Source organism: Lissotriton helveticus, chromosome 1_2, assembly GCF_964261635.1.
Source record: "Lissotriton helveticus chromosome 1_2, aLisHel1.1, whole genome shotgun sequence".
NCBI classification, from domain to species: Eukaryota; Metazoa; Chordata; class Amphibia; order Caudata; family Salamandridae; genus Lissotriton; species Lissotriton helveticus.
The window spans coordinates 115,758,964-115,783,458 of record NC_136058.1 but is presented as its reverse complement, the minus strand read 5'-3'; the positions used below and the strand labels follow the sequence as shown (position 1 = coordinate 115,783,458).

General features: G+C 41.2%; 2 protein-coding genes across 2 annotated transcripts in view; one reads left to right on the top strand and one right to left on the bottom strand.

Annotated features, from left to right (window-relative positions):
• Window positions 1-24,495, bottom strand: part of LOC144798808 (cytochrome P450 2J2-like) — a 354,582-nt gene that overhangs the window by 84,488 nt on the left and 245,599 nt on the right. Inside the window, exons 4-5 of the mRNA XM_078669855.1 lie at window positions 13,919-14,079; window positions 6,905-7,081 (exon numbers count right to left, since the gene is read on the bottom strand). Of these exons, the coding sequence (XP_078525981.1) occupies window positions 6,905-7,081; window positions 13,919-14,079 (338 nt within the window). The remainder of the gene's footprint in view (window positions 1-6,904; window positions 7,082-13,918; window positions 14,080-24,495) is intronic.
• Window positions 3,988-6,320, top strand: LOC144807865 (zinc finger MYM-type protein 1-like). Its single transcript, XM_078673490.1, has 2 exons — window positions 3,988-4,063; window positions 4,186-6,320. Exon 2 carries the CDS (start codon window positions 4,209-4,211, stop codon window positions 6,318-6,320), a length of 2,112 nt encoding a protein of 703 aa, XP_078529616.1. The 5' UTR covers window positions 3,988-4,063; window positions 4,186-4,208.

The following is a 24,495-nucleotide window of genomic DNA, read 5'->3' as shown; positions in this document are numbered from 1 at the left end:
TATGGTCTAACTGTTAGACCATAGCTCCTGGCACAGGGGGGCAGCGTCTCTTGGTTTAGACTCTAACACAAATCACAGGGCACACATAGGCTATGGTCTTGCATATCATTCGCTTTACAACCAGATCCGATGCGGTTGTTTACTCTATTAGGAGACAGTACCCTCATGGAGTAGAATGTTCCAATAGCTCTATAGACTGCCATAACTGTAAAGTGATATTTTAATAATATGTTTAGATAAATGTACATTTTGAGTTGACTTTAACAAACAAATACCGTTTTCGTTTTCCTATGCCTTAGATCTTAGATGTCTATAATGTTGTGACCGCAATCTAAATAAAATATTTTTATTTGGAAATATGTGTTTTTTTCTTACTGATGGGTAGAAGGATGGGTGGGAGGGTGCTCGTAAAGGGAGGGGAGGCTTGGAGAGTCGGAGATTACCTAACCGAGTGCAAACTCTCTTCTTCATGCAAGTTTAGACACTTCATCATATGCGTTTCGGTCCTTGGAGCTATTCATTGGAGATCGATCAGGGCACATAATGGTTAGTTACATTACTGCTTGCTTTGTATAACTTATACCTAAGCTTTCGGATACGAAATGAACGTAAACGACCTGGCTGCATTTACATTAATAACGTGAAAATACATTTTGTGTGGATCATGGATGTTCTCAAAATCGGGCAATGGATCAGCCTTCCTCGATCTACATTGGCCATGTCTGACATGCACAAATTATGTAAATTATGCATACAGAGAACAACACAAACTGAAAAGCGGAGCCTCCTGGCATTTTATTATTAGTAGCTACCCCGCTTAAAAAAACATGTTATCAACATCAGAAGGATGAAAGCCTGATTCCTCGTAGCAGGATTAGGATTGCATCCTGTTCCAAGTTTGCATGCAGATATCAGTAGAAATCAAAGGGCAGATGTCGAGTTTCCCACTTGCTACTGATGTTGTATGGCCACAGGACACTGTAATAACATGTTTGATAACGACACCTGTACACATTTCATACACTTGAGAGAGCCCTCTGACAACTGAGCCAAAAATTGCATGCACTGTACAGTATTCTACAGCTGACTCAGACTGCTGGGTAATATACCTATAGAACCTGATGCAAGCACAGACAGAAAGAGTTTTGTGTCAGAATTCATTTTCAATGAGGAGGTGACACCTTGATGTTTCTAGGCTACATCAGTGATAAGCATCCTTTAGACAGACCATAGCCAAAAATTTCAATCCATGCCTTGCAGGAGGAGTTTTCGATTAACAAACCCTAATTTACGTGACAAGATGAACATTGGTAGTGCACTGGTGACTTGTGATGTAAACAATGACAAGCCGATCAACCAGTTGTAGTTGGCCATAGAAATTAGTTTGATTTCTGCCTGCAAAGAACATTCTGGAACACATGCACACAAGGAGAACTTGGAGTTGAGAAGCAAAATGACCGCCTTCATCCATTTGTGATTTGTGAAATGGCTACCTGCAGTGCAAAAGACGAGATACTTTTTTGGGCCAATTTTGGAAGGAAGCCCTCCATTGGGAGCATGGTGCTTGTAGTACAATACTAGTCGCCAGGGTTTTAACTTAAGAGAGCCACACTGAGCACATTTGATTGCAGAGGCATTACACTAAAGGCGCTTCCCCATCACGCTCTCCGGTGCATGAGCATACTAAATGAGCTTCTTTCCATGTTGCTATATATTTCACTTCCGCGAGGTTTAAGTTTACAAGCCTTGGCAGTTTTGCTGTGTAATATCCCTTAAGAAATCCCGCATGATCCAATTGATAGCTCCATATATTTAGCTTATCTGGAATGAAATGAATAATATCCTGCCAAGCAGCCAAGGTGATCTTCAGACATCATGTGCCATGAACATGAAGCTTTACGATGCCAAATATCACAGGTAGTGATGCGATATAATATGTATCCCTGGAAGTATTGTTCGTTTTTCAAGGTTAAAGCTATTTTTTGATTACATCAGACATTATCTTTATGTACCTTTTTCTTGACCCGATGTAAATGAGACAGTGACTCTCCGTGTCTTCTCACTGAAACAAATTCTGATTTTCGAGCTTGGTAAAAATGGTAGACCCAGATTTGTAGCTCACTTTAAATATTATCTGCCGATAATGGCCAGTGAAGTCTCAGTTGTCAGCAGGAAAGGCAAAGCATATGTGCAAAACACCCTTGATGAGACGATAATAATTTTAATGATCGCATTCAAAAAGAGTAATATCATATACCTTCCCCCACCGTCATGCCAAGGAAAGCGTCTTCCCTCCTCCTCGGTAATGCCTCCTAATGTTTCACCCCCTCATTTCTCACGCTGCTCTTCTTTCCTTCCTGACTCATTTGCCCTCTTGTTTACTCCTTATCTCTCAGACCCCTTCTGTGACTTGTGGGACTGGCTGTTTTCACTGCTTACTCCATTCCTTTCCCACACTTGGAGTGTAAGACTAGCTTCTTCTAGAAATTGTAAAATAACCGTCACCAGGGCTTTATGTGGAAGCTTTTTCATTGTTATATACAAGCCACAGTTGCTGCTTATTTTTCTTTTGCAACTAACAACCATCGACAAAGCCAGTAGTCCTGACTTGTAAGTATGATGTTACTTGTTGTATCATATATCTGGATGCAATGACAAAAACAACAACATACCAGTTTTCAGTCTTCCTTTGAATTTGTATTTGTTGCATATTTTCCATAGTGCATGTATTGTTTCAAAGGAAGATTAATTTTCACTGGAGAAGATTTTACCTCTATAATTTATAGATCAACCGCTAACTACGTGCGGGCTCATTTTGCGTTACACCACTGTGCATGCCTGCCCATATTTTACAGTTTGAATGCTTTTGTTTAAAGTCTGTGTGTTTGGTTGACACAACTACATTTTGTTGTATTTGCTTTTCAGCATTTGGTAAAGCCTCAGGCTGCCGAACTAAACTAATTTTTGGGCAAACCAAGCAAAGAAGAAGAGACGCCAACCTCCTTTTCCGCTACAACACAGCCAACAGCCCCAGTGTTTAAGGTAAGGAAACTGCTGCTATATTTTACATTCTAGTAGTCAAGGGCTATGTAAGTTGTGTACATGGTGGGTGGCGTCAAATACCAGTTTTCAGTCTTCCTTTGAATTTTTATGTGTTGCATATTTTCCATAGTGCATGTATTGTTTCAAAGGAAGATTAATTTTCACTGGAGAAGATTTTACCTCTTTAATTTATACATCAACTGCTAACTAAGTGCTACAGCTGTTGTGTGTTAGTTAGGCAGTACTCCAACATCCTACGCACAATGTGTTTTTATCGTTATCGAAATTGTGCCAAAGTGCAAAGCTGTCCTCCTGGTTCCAGTGTCCGTTTTCCTAATGGCATGTCTATGACTGTGACATGTTCATCTCCAGACTACAGAGCTTATGCCAGCTTGCCCACGTCAACCTTCTAAAAGTCCACATGGCCTACAAAAGCAATGCTAAGGCAGGCTTAACCACTTTCCAGGAGTGTGATCTGAGTCCCTTAATAATTCAGATGATCGTCGTCTGCATGTAGACTACACATAGGAACCAAAAGTGTGCCCCCTAGACTGTACTGGTCAATGGAAGGAATTGCATTAGCCCACTTAGTAAAATTCACGTGTATTGTTATGAGAAGGTGAAACTTGATGTATAACCCAAACGTAATGTGCAGTGTACAGGGTCAAGTCTTTGTGGATCACTTAAGCCAAGGGTCTCCAACTTTTTCTGTAATAAGAGGCACTTATGATCAAAGAAATGCATCGTGATGTGATCACTAAGGGGTGCTTCAGCACATTCTGCAAGGGGGGGGCTTATTTTGCGTTACACCACTGTACATGCCTGCCCATATTTTACAGTTTGAATGCTTTTGTTAAAAGTCGGTGTGTTTGGTTGACACAACTACATTTTGTTGTATTTGCTTTTCAGCATTTGGTAAAGCCTCAGGCTGCCGAACTAATTTTTGGGCAAACTAAGCAAAGAAGAAGAGACGCCAACCTCCTTTTCCGCTACAACACAGCCAACAACCCCAGTGTTTAAGGTAAGGAAACTGCTGCTATATTTTACATTCTAGTAGTCCAGGGCTATGTAAGTTGTGTACATGGTGGGTGGCGTCTAAATACATGCACCAAACCTCATACGTTGTACTTTGATTATTGACAGGTAACACTAACATTGGTAACACCATGAATACAGTAGAGCATCTACTTGCAAAGCCGTTCCTTGGACTGAAACGTGAAGACAAACTAATTGTAAAACAATTAGGACCTCACCGGCCAGACCTAAACCTACAACAAAGTTCCCTAGACAGAGGGAAGCTTTACACACGTTCTTTCACAAACACCTGGTACACAAAAGTTGATTGGCTTACAGGATGTCCTTCAACAAATACTCTGTTCTGCTTCCCCTGCCTGCTGTTTGGTGGTGAAACTCCTTGGACCAAAAAAGGAGTAAAAGACTTGAAGCATTTGTCAGATAAAGTAAAGAAGCATGCACACACGAAAACACATATGGAAAATCTGACAAGACTGGGAATGTTGGGAGATAAACCGATTGAAGCCCACATAAGCGAGGCCTACCAAACAAATATACGGAAGCACAATGAAGCAGTTGATAGGAATAGACACGTGCTATCAAAAATCATTGACTGCATTCGTTTCTGTGGTGATTTTGAACTGGCTTTACGAGGGCATGATGAATCGGAAGGCTCTGCAAATCCTGGTATATTCTTAGGGCTTGTGGACTTAATAGCAAGCATAGACCATGTATTCGAAGAACATCTATCAAGTGCTACAGTCTTCAAGGGCACCTCGAAAATCATACAAAATGAACTGCTTGAGTGCATGCTAGAGATTGTAAAAAGCACTATCGTACAACAGCTGAAAAAGACAGACTTTGTGGCTATTCAGGCTGATGACACCACTGATGTGGCCACGAATACACAGTCAGTATTGGTCTTTCGGTACCTTGACAGTGACAACAAAGTTGTGGAACGCTTCTATGGATTCACCCATTTAAAAGACGCTTGTGCAGAAAGCATTTCTTCAGTTATTCTACAGGAACTAAACCTTATTTTTCCAGAGCAGCCTCAAAAACAAAAACTGATTGCACAAAGCTACGATGGTGCTGCAGTAATGAGTGGAACCTCCGGTGGAGTACAAAAAAAAATTAAAGATGTGTACCCTAATGCCCATTACGTGCACTGTTATGCCCACCAACTAAATCTGATTATGCAACAATCAGTAACAAAGATCTCTGAGGCAAAGATATTCTTCTTGGATGTAGGAGGAATGGCAGCATTCTTCTCACGCTCCCCCAAAAGAACGGAGGTACTTCATACCATTGTTAACAGAAGGATTCCAAAGGGAGGCCCAACTCGTTGGAATTTTCACATCCGTACAATCCCCCTAATATACCAATATAGGGTTGATCTTGAGAAATGTTTTGACACCATAGAAGCCAATCAAGAGTTTGACTACAAAAGCCGGAGTGAGGCCCGTGGCTTTGCTAGAACACTGCAAGACAGGGAGTTTCAGTTTTTGCTGGTTTTGTTTTTTGAAATAATGCGAAAAGTTGAAACACTGTATGAAACGTTACAAAAACGTGAAATAGATACTATCCATGTGGAAACAGCTATCAACGACTTTGTCACAAGCATAACGAAAGTCAGAGAAGAGGTTGACAATTTAGACAGCAAACTGCCGAATGATTCTACTTTCTCTAACCGCAGAAAAGACATCAGCAGTCTAGTCCGAATTTCCAAAGAGATATGTGACACTATAATTATGCAGGCAAAGGAACGCTTTTCTTTTAAAAAGCATTTGGTGAGTGCCACATTACTAAAAAGTGATCTGTTTGCTAAATATGATATCTCCTTCCCTGAGCAAGCACTGAATACCGCTGTGGATGCTTACCCTATGCTCAACAAAGAGGATCTGAGAACAGAATTAACTGTACTGTATGGAATGCATGTATACCGGCAGGCCACTAATGCAATTTCTTTGCTTGCTTTAATTCTGAACCTTAACATGCAAAACACACTAACAGAAACAGTGACTTTATTAAAAATACTCATCACCACACCGATGACAACAGCAGAGGCGGAACATTCCTTTTCCGCTTTGAATAGAATTAAAACATTCCTGAGAAATACCATGATTCAGGAAAGGCTGAATGCCTTAGCAATGCTTTCCATAGAGAGTGAGTTAGTTAAAAGAATACCAGACTTCAATGTTCGAGTCATTGAGAAGTTTGCTTCCATGAAAAACAGACGTGCTGATTTTCATTACAAAAAGTGACACTATTTAAATGCTGCTAGTTTGCATCCTGTTTATTTGTTTGTTATTAAAATACATCTGTGAGGTACTCAGCAATGCATTGTGTTTCAAAGTCTGTTATGAAGCTCTGTGGTTATTATGAAGATGAATAAGCAGCTACCTATGTTATATGACACCACTTTATTAATGTAATAACTGCACTTTCACAATTGCTTTATTAACCTTCCTGCTTTCACAAATTTGCATGAAAATGCACCATTTGTCCACTCATTTTTAAAACCCTCCTTAAGGTGGTCGGGCTCGCTCGCTACGCTCGCTCGCTACGGTGCAGTACGATTTGCATTTTACGCCTCACCACTTTCAAATCTCACCAGCCGCCACTGTCAGTCAGTCACTGTTTATTCCATCTTAATATCTGTCTTTAACATTTGACTTACCACTAAAAATTCCGAGTCACAAACCTTAATAAACATCAGATGCTGCACAGTATGCTTGTTTTCTTTCACATTTGATTATAGGTTAGTTTGGTCTTTTTTGTACTGCTTTCTGTTTTTTATGGTAATCTGGAAGCTGAATGTCAAGCTTACGATATACCTGACCCTTACCTTTTCAATTTCAGTAAGGTAGCAGTCAATGAAGTCTCTGGGCTCAGATGGATTCCAGTGCTCTCTGTGCTTCAGGATTGATTTTCTGACGTACATTTCAAGGGTATTCTGGTATCTAAAAAGTTGTTGATGCGATCCAGGAAGGTGCTTCATTATTCGGGGGAAAACATTGTAGAGCTGGACAACAAATAAGCACATTAATAGCCAGTTATGTTTACATTATTTGTACATATGTAATAACATTTAATGATTCTCTCGTATCATATATCTGATTTCTTTGGTTATAAACGTGAATCAATGTAGCAGCAGAGATTTGAGCAATAATTATTTGGAAGGTCTTGAAGACAGAGACCAGGCTGCTTACCCATTTTTTCTACTAATCTTTACCACTGGTATTACCGTAGGAGGAATCCTTGAGTTCTAACAGCAGGCAGCCATGGTCTGGGCAAGCGAACTCTGAAAAACTAATCAGCATTCCAATTTTGGGATGATTGATGGCTCACTAGAATCTGGAGAGGTTAATAAGCTGGGTTGTCCAGTAAGCCCCATTAATGTGTGCTAACTCTTCTCTTCAGTCCCATCTCCACTTCTTTCCTTCATCAGTGCTACGGGTGGGGTTCGGGAGGTGGGTGATATTCCTGAGTCCATGACCACTCCGAAGAAGCAAGTGAGCCTACCATTTCCAAGAAGTGCTTAGGAAAGAGTTCCCTTATATGTCTTTTTTAAATGAGTGTAAAATGTTGTTTTTGAGCACACGTTTCAGTGTGTAATCAGTGAAACGAGATATTAAACATTATTCTAGGGGGGTAGTGAGCACACACATTAGGACAAGAATCCTCTGCAGCATTTGATAGACTCTCATGGAAGATTGTAATTGTTTACTCCAACTATGGTTAACAAACTAACCTAAATCCCAAGCTTACATTGAAGCCAAATAAACTTGGGGGAGACAGGAATACATCCCACTAAAACCTCAACAGGGAAAACTGGATCATCTCCCACTAAAAACTCAAAAGGTTTCTCAGGCCTACCTCAAATGTTCGTGTTATTTCCATATCCAACGATGCTGAATGTGGTATTCTAAAGTGCTACCAAGAGATCCTGTGAGGTACACCATGGGAGTACTAAAGTAATGCTTGAGCAGCTGTGACCCTCAAAAGTACTAAACTTTATGCTTACCATTAGTTAGACACTGAAAAAAGTACAAAACAATTGTGCAATCTGGTACATTAAATGTCTTTATTTTCGTTGTGTTATCATTAATTCTTTCTTTTTTGCTATACGTTTTCCTTCTTTTTCTTTGGTGTGAGGTTTTTCTGTGTGACTTTGTAGATTATGTACCTTGTTTTCCTCTGTCCTGGGATCCAATAATTTCAGTCATGTGACCACCATTTAAATCGTGCTACCTAGTTGAAATCCATTACCATAGATTAATGAACATTAATCAAATCTGGCCGACAAATACCTGCTTGCCTCTATGAACTCTTTTTTATCACAATCAAAAAGAAAAGTGTTGCACTCGCTATTTATAAATGTTACCCCATGACTACTTTGATTCACATGAATTTTTTTGAATGTGGGCCTGCTGAGAGAGCCTAGTCCAGGAATCTGTATATTTAGGTAGTTAACTGGAAGTCTGTATTGTTGAGTTTTCCAATAGGAGGTTATGTGAGATACTGTGCCCAGATATTGAATGCCCCATGTCATAAAAGGGGCATAGAAGTTAGGCACCATCATTGGTGAACACCTGCTTGTAGAGTTGGATCTCAGTGTTCTTTTGAATGACTGCAAATGGGGAAGGTACCTCCCAACATGGGTTCAAAGCACTCCAGAGCTGTATGCAAGTACTCTAAAAGATCCGCTGCTATGCTTCCTGTGAATGATTCTGGTTTCGGTTATTGGCTTTAGGTTGTCATTGGATATGTAGGGGAGCAGGTTTTCCAGCAGTTCTAGACGTCTGCCTACAAAGGATGTGTACACAGTACACATCTTGAATTTAATTCTCTTTCCACTGAGGTAGTGAAACTCTTCCAAGGCATGTGTTATATACTCTTTTTCTCTAGCGTTAAACCAGGATCTAGCCATGGACCTCAGTACTTTGTTTACAATCCTATATACAACAGTGTGTGAAATTCTCAATAATTTACTTTTGGGACCTGGCTTAGACAATACTACAATACTCCAGTAGAAATGAATCCAGTGCACCAAAGGATTTAATAAAGTTGTTAATTTGTGATAGTGAAAGGACACTCCATGCCCTTAAAAGTAAAACATTGGTATTTTGCCTCAGTCATGTACTGAGATTTAATAAGGGTAGTAAACTTGAGGTTGCATCAAAATGGTATGCCTTCCCAAAAGAGGCATAATGAGGAGAAATATCGTCACTTCTCCTCATTATTTTCCCTTTCTAAGGGTGCTGCATTCTGCAGCACATGTAAAAAGTGCATTTAGGGATTGTTTTTGCGGAGGAAGGTATTCCTTACTTTCAAAAAAACAATCCTGCCTGTAATGCAGGCACACTTGACTATGGTGGAAGGGTGCCTGCTTTGGTGCTAGGCAGCACTCAGTACACCAGTGCAGGGAGAGAGCAGGAATGCTTCATAGCTTAGTCAATACGGTGCATTCCGGCTCTCTCCCGTCACGCAGTGGACCAAGTTGTCTTGTTGCTTTACAAGGCTTCTATGTAAATCTGGCCCTATGTGTCCCTGTCAGGGGATGTCATTTATGACAGTGAATTCCTACTAATACACATGTTACATGCAAGCCATGCCTCAATGTATGCTAACATAAAGACACTAACTCCTTATATTGTATGTGCAAAAGATACAGGGCATAGAAAAATAATATTCTGAATGATAATGCTAAAATGCAAACAGTTTGCCCAAGGTTGACATTATTTTCAGAGCTGTATGTTGACATTAGTCACGCTAACAAATCAGAGAACCAACATTTTCCATACTCTGAAGGCTGCAGGGCTATGTGCAATGTTTTTAACTGCAAGAATATCCGGCCTCACACAAATCAGTTTTGTAAGGAAATTCAAATGGCAACATTTGCCTGGCTTTCCTGTGCTTCTGCATCAGAGGCCTCGCTAGTGTTACAGAGCAATAATACAAGAGGAGTGCAAGAGTCTCCCTTCCATTTCCATATTAAAATCAGAGGAAATTGAAATGTATAAAGAGAATCAAGGATTTGGAAGGGACAGACATCAGGACTGATCATTAATGTGACATGTCAAATTACTGTTATGTGACTGTATGCTGAGGTATTTATAATAGTCACCTTTCTTATTATGACAGCTGAGATTACTGTAACAATGTTGAGGCCACAATCGTTTCCTCCCACATTACAATAAAGGAAGCATGGATCAGGATTATGATCACAGTTCACATATTAGTAAAAGCAGAAGCAGAACACAACATGTTTCCTTGTCTGTATTTGTAGAGAGAAGATATAAATAGCAAGAAGTTGTACTTTTGAGTGACACCACATGCTGTATATCATGACTGTTGTACATATTTTCACCACAGGGAATTTAAAAAGGTAAGTGATTTGTTAATGATATTTAAGAAGCTGCAGGGGTACACACTTGCTTCTACTACAATGCAAATGGTTTTTAGACAAGTTCTACTGCACTTGCCTGTTTACTCTACTAAAGATCCTTAGCTATTCAAGGGTGATTTCACATTCATTGGTAAATAAACATGGAACATATACCAGTTGCAACTTTGTTGTCGCTCAGTGTGGGCTGAGAATAAAAGATGAAAAACTGGGAAAGTAGGCTACATCACTTTCAAGTGCGTTTCTTCAGTATCTCCAGGGAGCTTAAAATACGCAGTGTCTTATATACTCACCCACAATGTTAGGAGATGGATGTGAAGAAGAGGGCTGACTTGCCGGAGTGGGGCTCGCATGGAATAGAGAGGGAAGATTTTGCCTGGGAACATTCCATGTTTACCGTTTACTGTCAAAGAGTCTGCAGCCTTTTCAGAATAAAATTTCAACAGCTGGATTTTCTGGGCGGTAAAATCGGTGCTGGTGGTAAATGTGTGCCAGGAAGCTTCAATGGGGTGGTATGTAAGGGAGTGCAAAACGTGCATAATTTGTTGAAGCATAATAAGGCGAAAAATACAGAAAAATGAAGCAAAATTAAATGTCTCACCCTGTGCAGAGCTCCTGTGCTCATCTGGAGGCATGGGAAGGGAAATGAGCAACTTCTAATCTGTGGTCACTCAAACCCAGTTCTGGGAAAAGCTCTTCTCTCACTGGGCCTTATGGCTGACTGGCTAGGGGACAAAGGATGGGGCAGGCCAAGGTGTTAGTTACAGATGCCTATGGTAGGGTAGGCCCCTTTGAAGTGGATTAAGTTCCTGAGTACAGCCCAGATGGCCAAAGAAGAGAAAGAAAGAAAACACCTCTCCACACCCAAGCCCTTTGTCTCAGGTCTGGGAGCACGTTCACAGCTCATTTAGTGGTCTAATCAGATCCTGGTTAACAGTCAGAAGCTCATGCAAACAAATATGCTTCTATTTGATTTAACTACCTGTACTAAAATGTCTCTTACACATCAGACTTCACCAATGAATTGGGCTTGTAATAAATGTTGAAATAACTGCAAAGATAAACTCTGTAGCTAATTCCTAAGTGGTGATAGCAAATATTACATTTAAGACTGCATCCCAGTGCTTCCTTATGGAACAGCTACCATGCTACAGTAAAAATAGCTTTGAGGGTTTTTTCACTGTAAGGACATGTTTAACATGAAACCTTTACATTTCCTATCAACAGCAGTTAATTTGACAGGCCACATGTGCAGTTGAAATCAGAACAGCCAGGCTACTGATGGGAGGTCTACAGTTATGTTTACGTTGCCATCATAGTGGAAGGCGCAATGAGTGCTTACAGGCCCTGGATACACTATGGTACCATACACGAGGGACTTCAAGATAAGCTAAATATGCCAATCAGGGATATGCAAATTTCATCATGTTGAAAGGGGCAGTACAGGCACTTTACAACTTGTTAGCAGGGGTAAAGTGCACAGCGGTCTACAGTCAGCAAAAATAGTCAAGGCAACAATCTAGGGCGTTACAGCGCAAAACATTTTCATTTTCAATATTTATCATTTGGAAAGTCATCAGGAAAAGTTGGCAGGGTCTCCAGGATCACACCCTACTCCTCCCAGGGATGCCTGACACAATACACAAAGTGCCACAGAGATGCTTCCCCTTTGTGAATCAGATACCACCACAACTTGTGTGTCACTCTCTGATTCAGTATCTGAGAGTTCACAAGTGCAGTAGTGGTCACAAACGATTGATGAATTTCATTTAGAATCACAAGTAGGTAGTTATCCCCATTCGATGCGACCTTCCAAATGTGATTCGCAATGAATCACAAAAATGCATTTTGCAAGTCGGAAAACATTTTCCCATTCACAAAATACCTTTCACACATTGCATCAGTGTATTTTGTGGTCGTAAAGCTTGTTGGATTGAGACTCACACACTTTGTGACTGAAAAATGCTGTGATACATCGGACATAGTCTTTATTGCTCTACTGAACTTGATGTGTTTGCATTGCTGATCCGTATTCTTGGTGCTCTAGAGCTCAACTATCTGTACAGAGAAAGAGCTCCTGACAGTGCAGACGTTTGTGAATGAAGGGTTTATAAAGTGGGGTCTTTACTGATCCAAAGTTCTACTTTTGGAGATAAACTTTGTGTTTGTGGGTTAAGGAAGACTGATACTGTCCCAGAGACAATCCAGTGTGAGATGCAAAGTGTCTACAAATAGATACAGCTTCCCATGTATAGCCAGTGCAGGACATGTGGCCACATCTGTTCAAGTTTAGAACTTTTCTAGTACTGTGGTCTAGATTTTTTGTAACCTTTGGAATAGATAACGAGGGGCTCTAAAATATAGTTTATTGGCCTGTGAAAGAGTTGCTTTCTATATGATTACAGTGGCGTGGAAATCCTTCATGCAGCATAGTCGTGTGGTGCAGATTGGCTCGTTGGTACCTTGCTTAAACTCTGTTCAATTGGAGAGCTTGGAATCAATACTCAAAGCCACATTCTTTACTTTAGTAGAGTGGTTAGGAAGCAGTCAGATGCCTTGGGTCAGGCAGTGGCAGGACCATGGTTATGCCATGCACAACTGTTCAGAATCTGCATTTCAGATTGCTCAATAGCATTGAATGATCTACTTCCTAAAAGTACAGACCAAGAGATGGAGTATCCATGTCTGAGATGATCTGAGTGTCATAGGCAGGGGTGCTCCAGGTGACATCTGAATGAGCTGCAGAAGGTAGGACAGGTATAAGATGATGAGTGTGGGCGCGGTGGTATATCTTTGATGGAAGTCTAGCTGAGAGGTAAAAGGTGCTGAGCAGAATGGGAGAAGGGTGATGATGTGCCCTCTATCAAGGTAGAATTAATCCAGTTCCACAATACCATGAATTCTGTCACAAAACGTCAAGTAGGAAAAGGGTGGGGACTCCAATAGAGTCAACACTTTTCTAGTGGTGATCTCGGGTAACAATTAATGCGATTTCACTACCTTTCCAAGGTCAGAATTGTATTTATCTGGGTCAGAGGAGATTGTTTTGCTCCATCAAAGTTGGGATATCTGAAAAGATGATATAAAGGTCTTTAGTAATCAGGACCCCCTTGGTCAAGTCTTTGCTCCTTGAGGAAGGTGGACTTGCTCTGTTCTCTTACTCATTGCAATTCAGATCAGGCATTATACCTAGTGTTGGCAGGAAATATATATGTAGAAAGAAGCTAAACTCCGCAGATAATTAGAATTTTCCTTTTTTAGAAAGTTCTTACTGTCAAAAGTAAAGGGACTTTCAGTAAAATGTGCTTTATCACAGATCCTTTCAGTCGGTACCTGTTATATATGTTTTGCTGATTGTCCAAACAAAGAGCATACAACATTATTTGCACTCATATGGCACAATAGAAAATGGTCACAATCAGAAAGTACAAATGTGCAATAACTTCTGCTTACCTGAGCAGTTAGGTTTGTGTGAAGCTTTGACGTGACACCAAATATATGAAGTATTTCCTGGAACTCTGGGTCCTGATAGTCAAAGCGATCGCCAAAAGTTATGGCACAGATAATATTTGAAACACTGCTATTGATGTAAAAGTGTGGGTCAAATGGCTGCCCTAAAATTGAAGTGTACACAAAATAAAGTTCAGATTACATATGAGAGCTTACAATGCTCAATGTAGCATAGAGCACTTATATTTTTGAATGCAAGTTGGAACTGCCACTTCATGTGTAAGCCTAAACCTAATGGATTATTGGTCGAGTTCACAAAGGTGTTCACACATCTAATCTATGCACCATGGATCAACATCTTAACTTTAACAGGTTGCTGTAGATGCAGCTGTTCTGACCCAGCGTCTTGTACTCTTGCACTTTTAAAACCTAAGGTAGGAACGATAAAAATACACAATCTCAAAGGAAACAGATGATGACTTTGCACTAATAAATGGATTGGCTCACATGGAAAAATCCACCAGCACAGTGGAAATTACTAAGTGAGTAAATCTACTCATAGGGACAGGTCTGTACACATTCTAGAGTGGTGGACTTGTGCAAAATGTAGTAGACACCCACAAACTCAGGCATTGTTGTGGAGAAATACAAAGCTTTTAAGGTAAATTCACTCTGAAAATGGCTGGAGATGATGTCCTGCATCATGGGCAGGAGTAAATATGTTTGAAGTGCGAGAAACAAGAAGCATCCCCCTCTAAATTGGAGAAAATCATTTCACTGTGGAGATATTTAATTTTATTCTAAATGTTGACATGTCTTTCACATATATCTGCAACATTGTACTCAGAATCTCGTACAGTAACTGATAAAATAGAGAACTAAATTCAAGGTTAGGATGTATGGGACCATCATAAAATTGAAATAATACATCTGTACTTTTTTGCATAGGAGTGTGGCACCAAATACTCTAAAACAGTTGCAGGGCATATCAGGACACTCTCCAACAATAACGGCTATGTGCAATCAATTAAAATAGTGTTCTCACCAATGGAGCATTTACTGGAAGGTCACTTCGGTTTTGAGATTGTGTTCTAATACGTCTATCACCCACTGATTTCTGTAGGATTCTCACTAGGAGTCTTCACCCATCTCATGCTTGACATGCGCTGCAGTTTTTCCAGGGAGTCATCTCTAGTTTGACAGCCTGCCCAGTTATTTAATTCATGGTTCTCAAGCCCTTAAACTGCAATTTCTCAGTTTGGGACTATAGCTGCCTCTCCACTGTAGGGAGGGACCTCTCATCCAACAAAAAAGGCTTAGAAAACCTGGGTCAGAGGCCCACATGCATCAAGCATTTTTGTAGTCGCAAACGGTGCGATTCCTTAAAATCGGCCGTTTGCGAATGCAAAAGTGCTTTTTGGGATGCATGAAGCAATTTTAGAATTCGTAATATTTTTGCGAGTTCTAAAATTGCGGGTGCTTTTAAGAAGTCGCAGATGTGCGACTTCTTAAAAGCAGTGCATCATTACTTTGACAAGTGGAAATTCGCAATTAGGGTGCCAAATTTACCGAGTGGTTGAACCACTCGGTAAATTTGGAAAAAGTGTTTAAAATGGTGAAAAAGTATTTTTTTCAACATTCATGTTTAACACACACATGTCTTTAGGACATGTGTGTGTGAAACATGATGCGAAAAATACATTTCAGGGGTGCATGGGGGGGTCCTTTGGACCCCCCCTGCACCCATGAAATTTTCTAAGTGCCACTCGCAATTTGCATTGACTCCTATGGGCCTTTTGGCCCATAGGAATCAATGGGAATTGCGAAAATGTACTTAAGAAATCGGTATTCATTTGGGATTCGGTAAAAATTGCAATTTTTACCGAATCCCAAATGAATACCGAAAATAATGATGCATAGCATTTTGCACTTCTTAATTTGCGATTCCTTATTTTTCGCAAATTAGGAAGTGCAAAATGTAACAATGATGCATGTGGGCCTAAATGTTTTAAAACCTCTTCCAATGCACTTCTTTGCTCTTAAGAAGACGTTAGTGAGGGTATAACCATTAACGTGTTGGCACAACTAAAAATCTGTTTTAATTTTTTTCCCTTAATGTTCCAAAATGTTGATTTTGCAGGCGGTAATCAAGAATGTTTTTCATGAATCTCCTGAACATAAAGATACCAACAATTTATATGAGTCTAGATGGGTCAAGCGCCACCTGTGCATAAGTATCCGCTCCTTAGAAAATCTCTCTAGACTTTCAAACATCTCCATGGAAAGCTGTAGGAGACTCAGAACTGTAAACAAACATTGCAGACCATTAGACAATCTGATCTCATGTACCTTAAAAAATGTATAGCTGGCAACAGATCTGCCCCTCATTCCCAAAAGTTGAAGGACCATGGAGAAACACAGATAGTGGAGATGGCATGTGATAATTAGAATGTGGGCATTAATAGTACAAAGGACAACATTTTTTTTTTTTTTTTATTTCCTGCGTTACTATTATCACCTTTGATAAAGAACTGCCCATGTGGCTTCATTTGTCTAATACTTAATAATTTGTAGGATGAGGTTGTTCCAGCCCTTAACATATCATGGGTAAAAAGTGTGAGGATTGAGCAGTTTAGCAAGGGGATCTGTTGACAGGAAGAAGGCTACATTCTTTGTGTGATTACCACTCTGGTTCTTACCACAGAAGGGAATGCTTTCAGTTCTTCGCTAGAAAGACTGCACTTTACTACAACACGGTTATGTGGAAGAAAGAATCAGATTTGTCCCAAAGGGCACAAATACAGATTTCCCGGAGGGTCTCTACCTATTCTCTTTTGAGTAAGTGGTGACTGGGAGGCAAAGGTTGCAGATGGAAGAGGCACCCTACTGAAAGGATGGGAGCCGCCACCCTAAAAAATGACTGGAAACAAGGATGGATACAAGAGGGTGGGCTTGGACTGGTTACCAAGCCACTTGTACAAGTGCTCTATTAGATCGAGATTCAGACAACGCATGTGCAGCTATGCATGGAAACACCATGTCAATACTATGCGTTGTTCAGGATGTGGCCCACAGGCTGATTGAAGGCAGTTACTGTCAATGGAGGAAGGAAAACATTCTGTAGGCTTGAGTAAAGAATACACCAGTGAAATTAGTTCTGTAGGAGACTACCAAGGTGGACCCGGGTAGGACATTAAGAGGACTGTCTTTGCGTTACGGTGACACTAAATGTTGCTATTAAACACATTAAATTCCTAGGTACACATCACATTGATTTCAATAGAAGAGGTGGTACCTGAGAACTAAAGAACTCTGGATTACAACTTTACAAATGGTTATAAATAAATAAGGGCAATTTGGCGTGTTCAATACATGCTTTTTAATGTATTTTCTTCAGCCAATTTAAATTTTATTTAACATGGTTTTCATGAGCGTCTGTTGTGATGTTTAGAGCCGTGTTGCATGACGACATGGTTTGCATGCTTTATTTTGTGTTTTGGGAAATTGCTTCATAATATGCAATTGTCTTGTTTTGGTATGCAGATTTGATTCAGTAGTATTATTATATTCCAAATATAGTCTTACCAAGTTTTTCCAATTGATGCCCACTTATTTAACCATGATCCTTACTGACAACTGATGTTAGTTACACATTGTTTCATGCTATAGTTGTAAATTACGAGGGCCACGCCCAATATGAGTGATGTGGGTTTGATACATGAATCTGTTTGTGGTGTGAAAAGCCATTTGAAATTTTAGAAGAAAAGAGATTGGTTTTACAAGGCTCATTTTCGAAACTACAAGCCTCTAGATGATAAATAGTGAAGTGTGTAACTTATCAATTTTATACATTTTTTTATTCTTAGGTTGAGCCTAGGCAGCGCAAGCGCTGTCTCTCGACATGCTGTAATCAGTCAGGGGGCTTACAGCCCCCCTCCAGCTTCTGATTGGCTTTTGTCAGTGTCCTTCAAAAAAACGATGCTTTTATTGGTTAATGGTTCCTGCTTGTCTCACTTTTTTTCTAAATTGTTGACTCCCATGGATCCCCTCCTTGAACTTGTCCTTTGCCACTTGTTCTATTTTACTTTCTTTGCAGGAACTATTTTTTAAAATTCAAACAAGCATATTCCCTAGCGCAGCGATTTATCTTTCAACCGCTCGCTCTCCTCCCCCTAACCCCCTCGTGCTTCCCTGATACTGCTGAATACATTCCTTGTTCTGCTTGTTGTTTTTAATATGCGGTTTGTGTTTATCTCTGTCAGTTAACTTTAACTTGATGTACTATTTGTATTTTCTTTTTATCTTACGCCACCTGTGACATAAACACGGCAAAGAACTGCTCTTGTCCTCCACACTGCTGTTGGTGTTTTGACTTGCTGCGTTCTTATTGAACCGGGCGGATGTATGACGTTACAACGCACACTTTTACAACGCACACCTTTACAATGCATTTTTTACAACGCAAAATCCATTACAACGCATTCCATTACATTCCATTACATCGAAATTTTAAAAACTACATTTACAACGCATTCCATTACAACGCATAATACCTTTACAACGCATACCATTACAACGCATTACATTTCATTGCATGTTTGGTAAGTATTGGATAGTGTAGGGGTAAAATTTACTATTCTAACTCCAGGGGGTGCAACAGTAGGGTAAGTGTTGGATAGTGTAGGGGTAAAAATTACTGTTCTAACTCCAGGGGGTGCAACAGTAGGGTAAGTGTTGGATAGTGTAGGGGTTAAAATTACTATTCTAACTCCAGGGGGTGCAACAGTAGGGTAAATGTTGGATGGTAATGTTATGTGTTGTAATGGTATGTGTTGTAATGACTGAGTTGTAATGGCATGCATTGTAGTGGTGTGCATTGTAGTGTCATGCGTTGTAATGGTTGCGTTGTAAATGCATGCGTTGTAATGGATGTTGCGTTGTAAAAGTTTTGTTGTAATGGTAGTGCGTTGTAAAAGTTGCGTTGTAAAGGTTGTTTCCCAAACTTTTGGCTTTCTGTTGCTCTTTATTTAAAGCCCCATAACTAATGTAAGAGGCTGTTTCTACCAGTGCACTTCTTTATTTTTTTTGATGGGTTTTTAAGTTAGGGAATTTTTGTTTTCTACTCGCGTTTGTTAGCTGTGTTTTTAAAGGTGCTAGCTTATATCTGAAAAAGAAAATCTGCATAGCTGAAAAGATCTTTATCAGTGATTCAAGGTACATATGTGTGTTTTTTGGGCATGTAAACTAACAGTGAATTGTTGTAACTCACCTGATGTGACGCTTCCTCCGGAGACTGGAACTTAGTTCCTAAGCAGCCTCCTGTGATATAATCGAAATATTGACTCATGCGCTGTTACCAGCAAGGAATGAGGTGTTGATATGAATAGAGTTAGTCATCATTTAGCTGCGTCGCAATTTTGTCATTTTTTAGTGGGGATACTTTTTAACAGTTGTTTTCTTTTGTTGGGTCTTGATACTGGCTGTTACTGTAATAGAAAATGAAACTGATACAAACGTTTGCAAACAGTAGGGTCAATCCATTTCTTAAGAGACTCGTTCGCAATGCTTTTGGGCAAACTAAAAGGCAGCTTCTCTTTTTATTTTTGTTTTACGTTTCACAATTTATGTGCATAGTTTTTATCGTTGTATTTGTTGCTTTAATAAGAGGTTTGTTTCCTTTATCTGTTTGTTACCTTTATTAGACGGAAGTCCTCATCCTGGGATCTTCGCCCTCCGCCTGGGACGACTCCTGGTGGCCCCCAGCCCTGGGCACCGCACCCAAGCCAACCGACCACGCACGCAACCTGGGCTTCATCCTGGACCCCTCCCTCTCGATGACCAGACAAGTCAACGCCGTCTCCTCATCGTGCTTCAACACCCTGCGTATGCTTCGCAAGATCTTCCGCTGGATCCCGACCGAGACCAGGAAGACTGTCACCCAGGGACTCGTCACCAGCCGACTGGACTACGGAAACGCCCTCTACGCCGGAACCACAGCCAAGCTACAGAAAAGACTCCAGCGCATCCAGGACGCCTCCGCCCGACTCATCCTGGATGTCCCCCGACGCAGCCACATCTCCAGCCACCTGAGGAACCTGCACTGGCTCCCCGTCGACAAGAGGATCACGTTCCGGCTCCTCACCCATGCACACAAGTCTCTCCACGACCTGGGCCCCAAGTACCTCAACGACCGCCTGACCTTCTACACGCCCACCCGCCAGCTACGGTCCACCAGCCTCGCCCTCGCAGCCGTACCACGCATCCGAAGAGCCACCGCCGGAGGAAGATCCTTCTCTTACCTGGCTGCCAAGACTTGGAACTCCCTCCCCATCCACCTTCGGCTGACCCAGGACCATCTCGCCTTCAGGAAACAACTCAAGACCTGGCTGTTCAAGCAGTAGCATACCCCTCCCCCCAAGCGCCTTGAGACCCTCCCGGGTGAGTAGTGCGCTATACAAATGGCATGATTGATTGATTGATTAGGTCGAGTCTCAACCCTATGGGCTTTTAAGCACACCTTCCAATTGCTATTGGTTGTTAAGTGTGGCATTTAAAAATGCTGGCTTATAATTAATTGGTGCATTTGTTGAAATGCCCCTCCTTTGTGTGCTGAGTTTCCCCTTAGGCAATTTAACTATTAGAATGTTTTTGTTGGCCATCACACTGTATAGCATGTGATGGCCTCTCCTCCAGTCTGGTTTATTTGTAGCTTTTTTTTGCCTGCAATCAATGAGGTCGCCTGCATTCCTGAAATAACAGGAGCAACTGGGATGGCTGGCACATGTGAGTGCCCTGCTTGTAGAATGTGCGGTAATTTGCCTCTTCCGCAAAGAAGGCGGAAAAACGGGACAAGTTTCCGCACACTCGGGGGCGGAACAGAAGTTGGCCGCCCACAATATTAAAAAGATTAAAGCCTTAAATAGGATTAAAGACACTTACCTTATAGCGGGGACATCTCTTCCGGTTCTATCGCGCCTTCTTCTTGAAACTGCACATGCGCGAGAGCCTGCACAAGCGCATTCCTGGCGAGGAATGGCATGCGCAGGCTCCCCTCCCGTTCTCCTCCCACCCTCTACACTAGTTTATCTAAGCTGTTTCTTTTGGAGAGAGCTCTGCAGAGGCAGAATCCACCCAGTGCCCCTCTTCTGGTTTAGGTGGTGCCTGTCCACATTAACAGGTGCAGGGCAATAAATCTCACTATGGTACACCGACGCACACCTCGGGAAAGCTTCATTGGAGTTGGGTTGGGTTACTTGACCTACTGACATACTTGTGGGACTGCCAGGCCCTATCACACTACGACTACTCAGTTTAGGACATGTTGAAGGGAGAATCTGGAGTTGCAGCACTGTTGACGAGCCAACAGGTGTTAGTGCATGATGTATTTTCTCTCCTGGACTCGTTGTACACTGAAAAACAGTGGCTATCCACTGCTTTGGAGACAGCGAAGGTGGAGCTCCTACCACATTGGATGTCTGCCATACCACCGTCCTAAGATACATGGCTGTTGGACCTACCCATGAGGGCATTATATACAAACTCAATGATCACAAGTATAAATTTGAAGAGGTGTGGGGGAGTTTCTTGCATGTGTATATTGGTGGGAGGTGCTAAGGAGAGGGCCTGCATTTAATTTTATGATGTAAAATTTCACTGACATGATGCCGCTTCGAATGTGATACGAACTGTAGTATCTGAACCAATACATTATTACTTGTACATCACTTGTTTGAGAATGTCCCTCTGACATTCCTCACCAGCGTTCTGTGTTGCCTGGTGATGACTCTTTCTTGTCTTGTGCTCTGGGAATGTTTGGTGTTGACATCTGTAACAGTTTGGGCTGCTTGCAACTGGTGGAGTCTGCTTTTTGCTCCACAACGTTGAAGCCTACAAATAAACGTTTTAACTTACCTTGGCTCCAGCGTCGTCACTACAAATTGTTGGTGACGATCTACCATTGCTCAAGCTGCAGAGCTTCATTCCTCAACACTGCCTCTTATGGTGATGTCTGTGCCCTTCTCAAGTTTCCTGCCAACCCCAGAAGCTCTTCGGCATCCACCTGGTCGGGTGAACTTTGCCGCAAAGTCTTCAGGTCTCTCCTGTTGCTGTGTGACATCTGTGTCTTCGCTCCTGTCGCTGTGCTGTACCAGCGTTTACCGACACAGAGTGATTTATTTGTTGGGCTGACGTGGATGCCCAACAACTCCGGTGAGACCTTTCTAATTTTTTTGGAGGGTTTCAAGCTGAATTATTACCTGTTGGGTGGTCTCTGCTGCACACGGACTTTGATTGCTTGCTCGTGCAGTCACCATCGCACATGAGCTCGAATTTTGGCAACGACTGCTGTTCACAGCGCAAGCTTTTCTTCTCTGCTTGTCATTGCTACCCAGCTGCGCATGGACTTTCATTGTCTGCTCGTGCAGCCATCGTCACGCTTGAGTTTGAGCTTTGACAGTGATTGCTGTTCTCAGAGAGCGCTCTTCCTCTATGCCTGCCATTAACAATCCATTAACAGCCTTTCTGCATGTTCGGCCACTGAGCCATCGCATTGGAAGTTAACTTCTCTTCCGCATAGTAAGTGTGTATGGAGACTGATATTCAAGTTTCCTAGCAACGCCTCATGCATTTCTTCAGTCACTATGTGTATCTCCAAGCGTACTTCGCTGATATACACGGCATATTTCGCCAATACACACAGCATATTTCTTTATATTTAAAAGTCAGTCAATTTGAGAATGTTTCACAAAAAATAATTTAAAGAACAGCAACACTTATTAAACAGCGCATCTTCACCGATGTGCACGGTTTGGGGATTTTGTTATTTAACAGGGCCTTTTTGGGGGGTTTTCATCAGTGTTTGCACTATCCCTGCACACTCTGCCGACATGTACAGCTGTTGTTACCCTGTAATACCTGCAATTTGTATTATTTCATTGCCAAAGTTATGATTATACTATCACACAGCATGTCTATTTGGTGTTTTCTTTTGCTGATACGCACAACCATACCCCATCAGTATTTCCAACATCTTGTATATCCCATTTTCTTGTGCTTCTTTAATAATTATCTTCAATTATGCAAGCTGTTACACCACCGCCATCTTTTCTTGACAATCCTGGTAAACCACCAGTACGATGGGAAGTATGGTTTGATGCCTTCGAGACTTATTTGGGTGCTATTGGAGTATCCTGATTTTTCGCTAATAGAAAAACATTTCACCTTTTACACTTTCACCTTTTACACTTTGGTTTTGAGGGCAGATCAATAGTCAAATATCTTCCAGACATTCCGAGGGGTGAAGGTGATAATATTGATGAATATCAAGGTCTTATGGTGCTTCGGCAAAAGTTTTTTAAAAGAAAACAAAATGATGGGGAAGATGTAGATGTTTATATATCAGTAATAAGGAGGTTGGAAGCAGAAGTGTTTGTTTGAAGGATTCAAGGACCAACTTATTCATGATGAATTTGTTTGTCAGTGTAAGGACAAACAAATAAGACTACACCTTTTAGCAATGGGTAATTCAAGACTTAAAGAAACTATTAAGGTCGCAAAAAGAATTACAATTTCTATTGTTTCTTTAAAGGAACTTGAAGAGAAGTCTTTAGAGCCTGTCAATGCTATTGCTGTCACCAAACCAAAACAAAAGAGTGTGCGTGCTGGGAATAGTGCCTCCAACAGATTCAGAGCTAGGACCTCAAACTTCTCTAACACTAATGTTTGTATGCATTGTGGAAATTCTCCACATCCCAAAGGCGGGCGGTCCCCGGCATCTAATGTCATTTGCAACTTGTGTACAAATCAGGACACTTTGCTAAAGTGTGTCTTAAACAAAAAAAATCAAAGAAATCGGTTGTATTTGCAGTTGAGTCTGAAACAAACTGAGTCTGAGGTTGTCTCAATTGTCTTTGACAATCCTGTGTGTAGTCAAGGTGATTGTGACACATCTTTGACTGGCGATCCTTCTAAATGATTTGATCCTGTTGTCAAAGTTAAGGTGGGGTGCAAAACACTTAAATTGTTAGTTGATTCGGGAGCCAAGATCTCCATGATCACCCAAAAATTGTTTAAGGAAACATAGGGGGACAGGATCCTACAAACCCCTGACCGATGCCCGGTTTCATATGAAGGACATAGCATAGAGTTATTAGGTTTTTTTGAGGATGATATGGAGTTTAAGGGAAAGAGGATAAGAGGCAAAGTGTATGTGACTGTGAAGGGGCTCAACATACTTGGGTGGTTTCACCAAGGCCTATTTGGCATCATCCTTAGGCCGGGTGCCAAGGAACACATCTCTATTGCTAGCTGTTGTGACAATGGTAAAAAATGGAAGAATTGTTTTCTATCCGTCTTTGGTGATAATATGGGTAAGATCCATGGATTCAAACACAAAATTATTGTCAAAGAAAATGCTATCCCTATGAAGCACAAACTCAGAGGAGTTCCATTCAGTGTCAGGGATAACCTCGACAAAGAGCTTAAGGGTCTTTGTGATAAGGGAATTATTGAACCCACAGAATCTTCCCTATGGTTGTCCCCTTTAGTTGTGGCTCGCAAGAGGTGTGGTCAACTTAGGGTCT

Excerpts from the sequence above, each read along its gene's own strand:
- LOC144807865 (XM_078673490.1), top strand. The coding sequence starts at position 4,209 with ATGAATACAGTAGAGCATCTACTTGCAAAGCCGTTCCTTGGACTGAAA.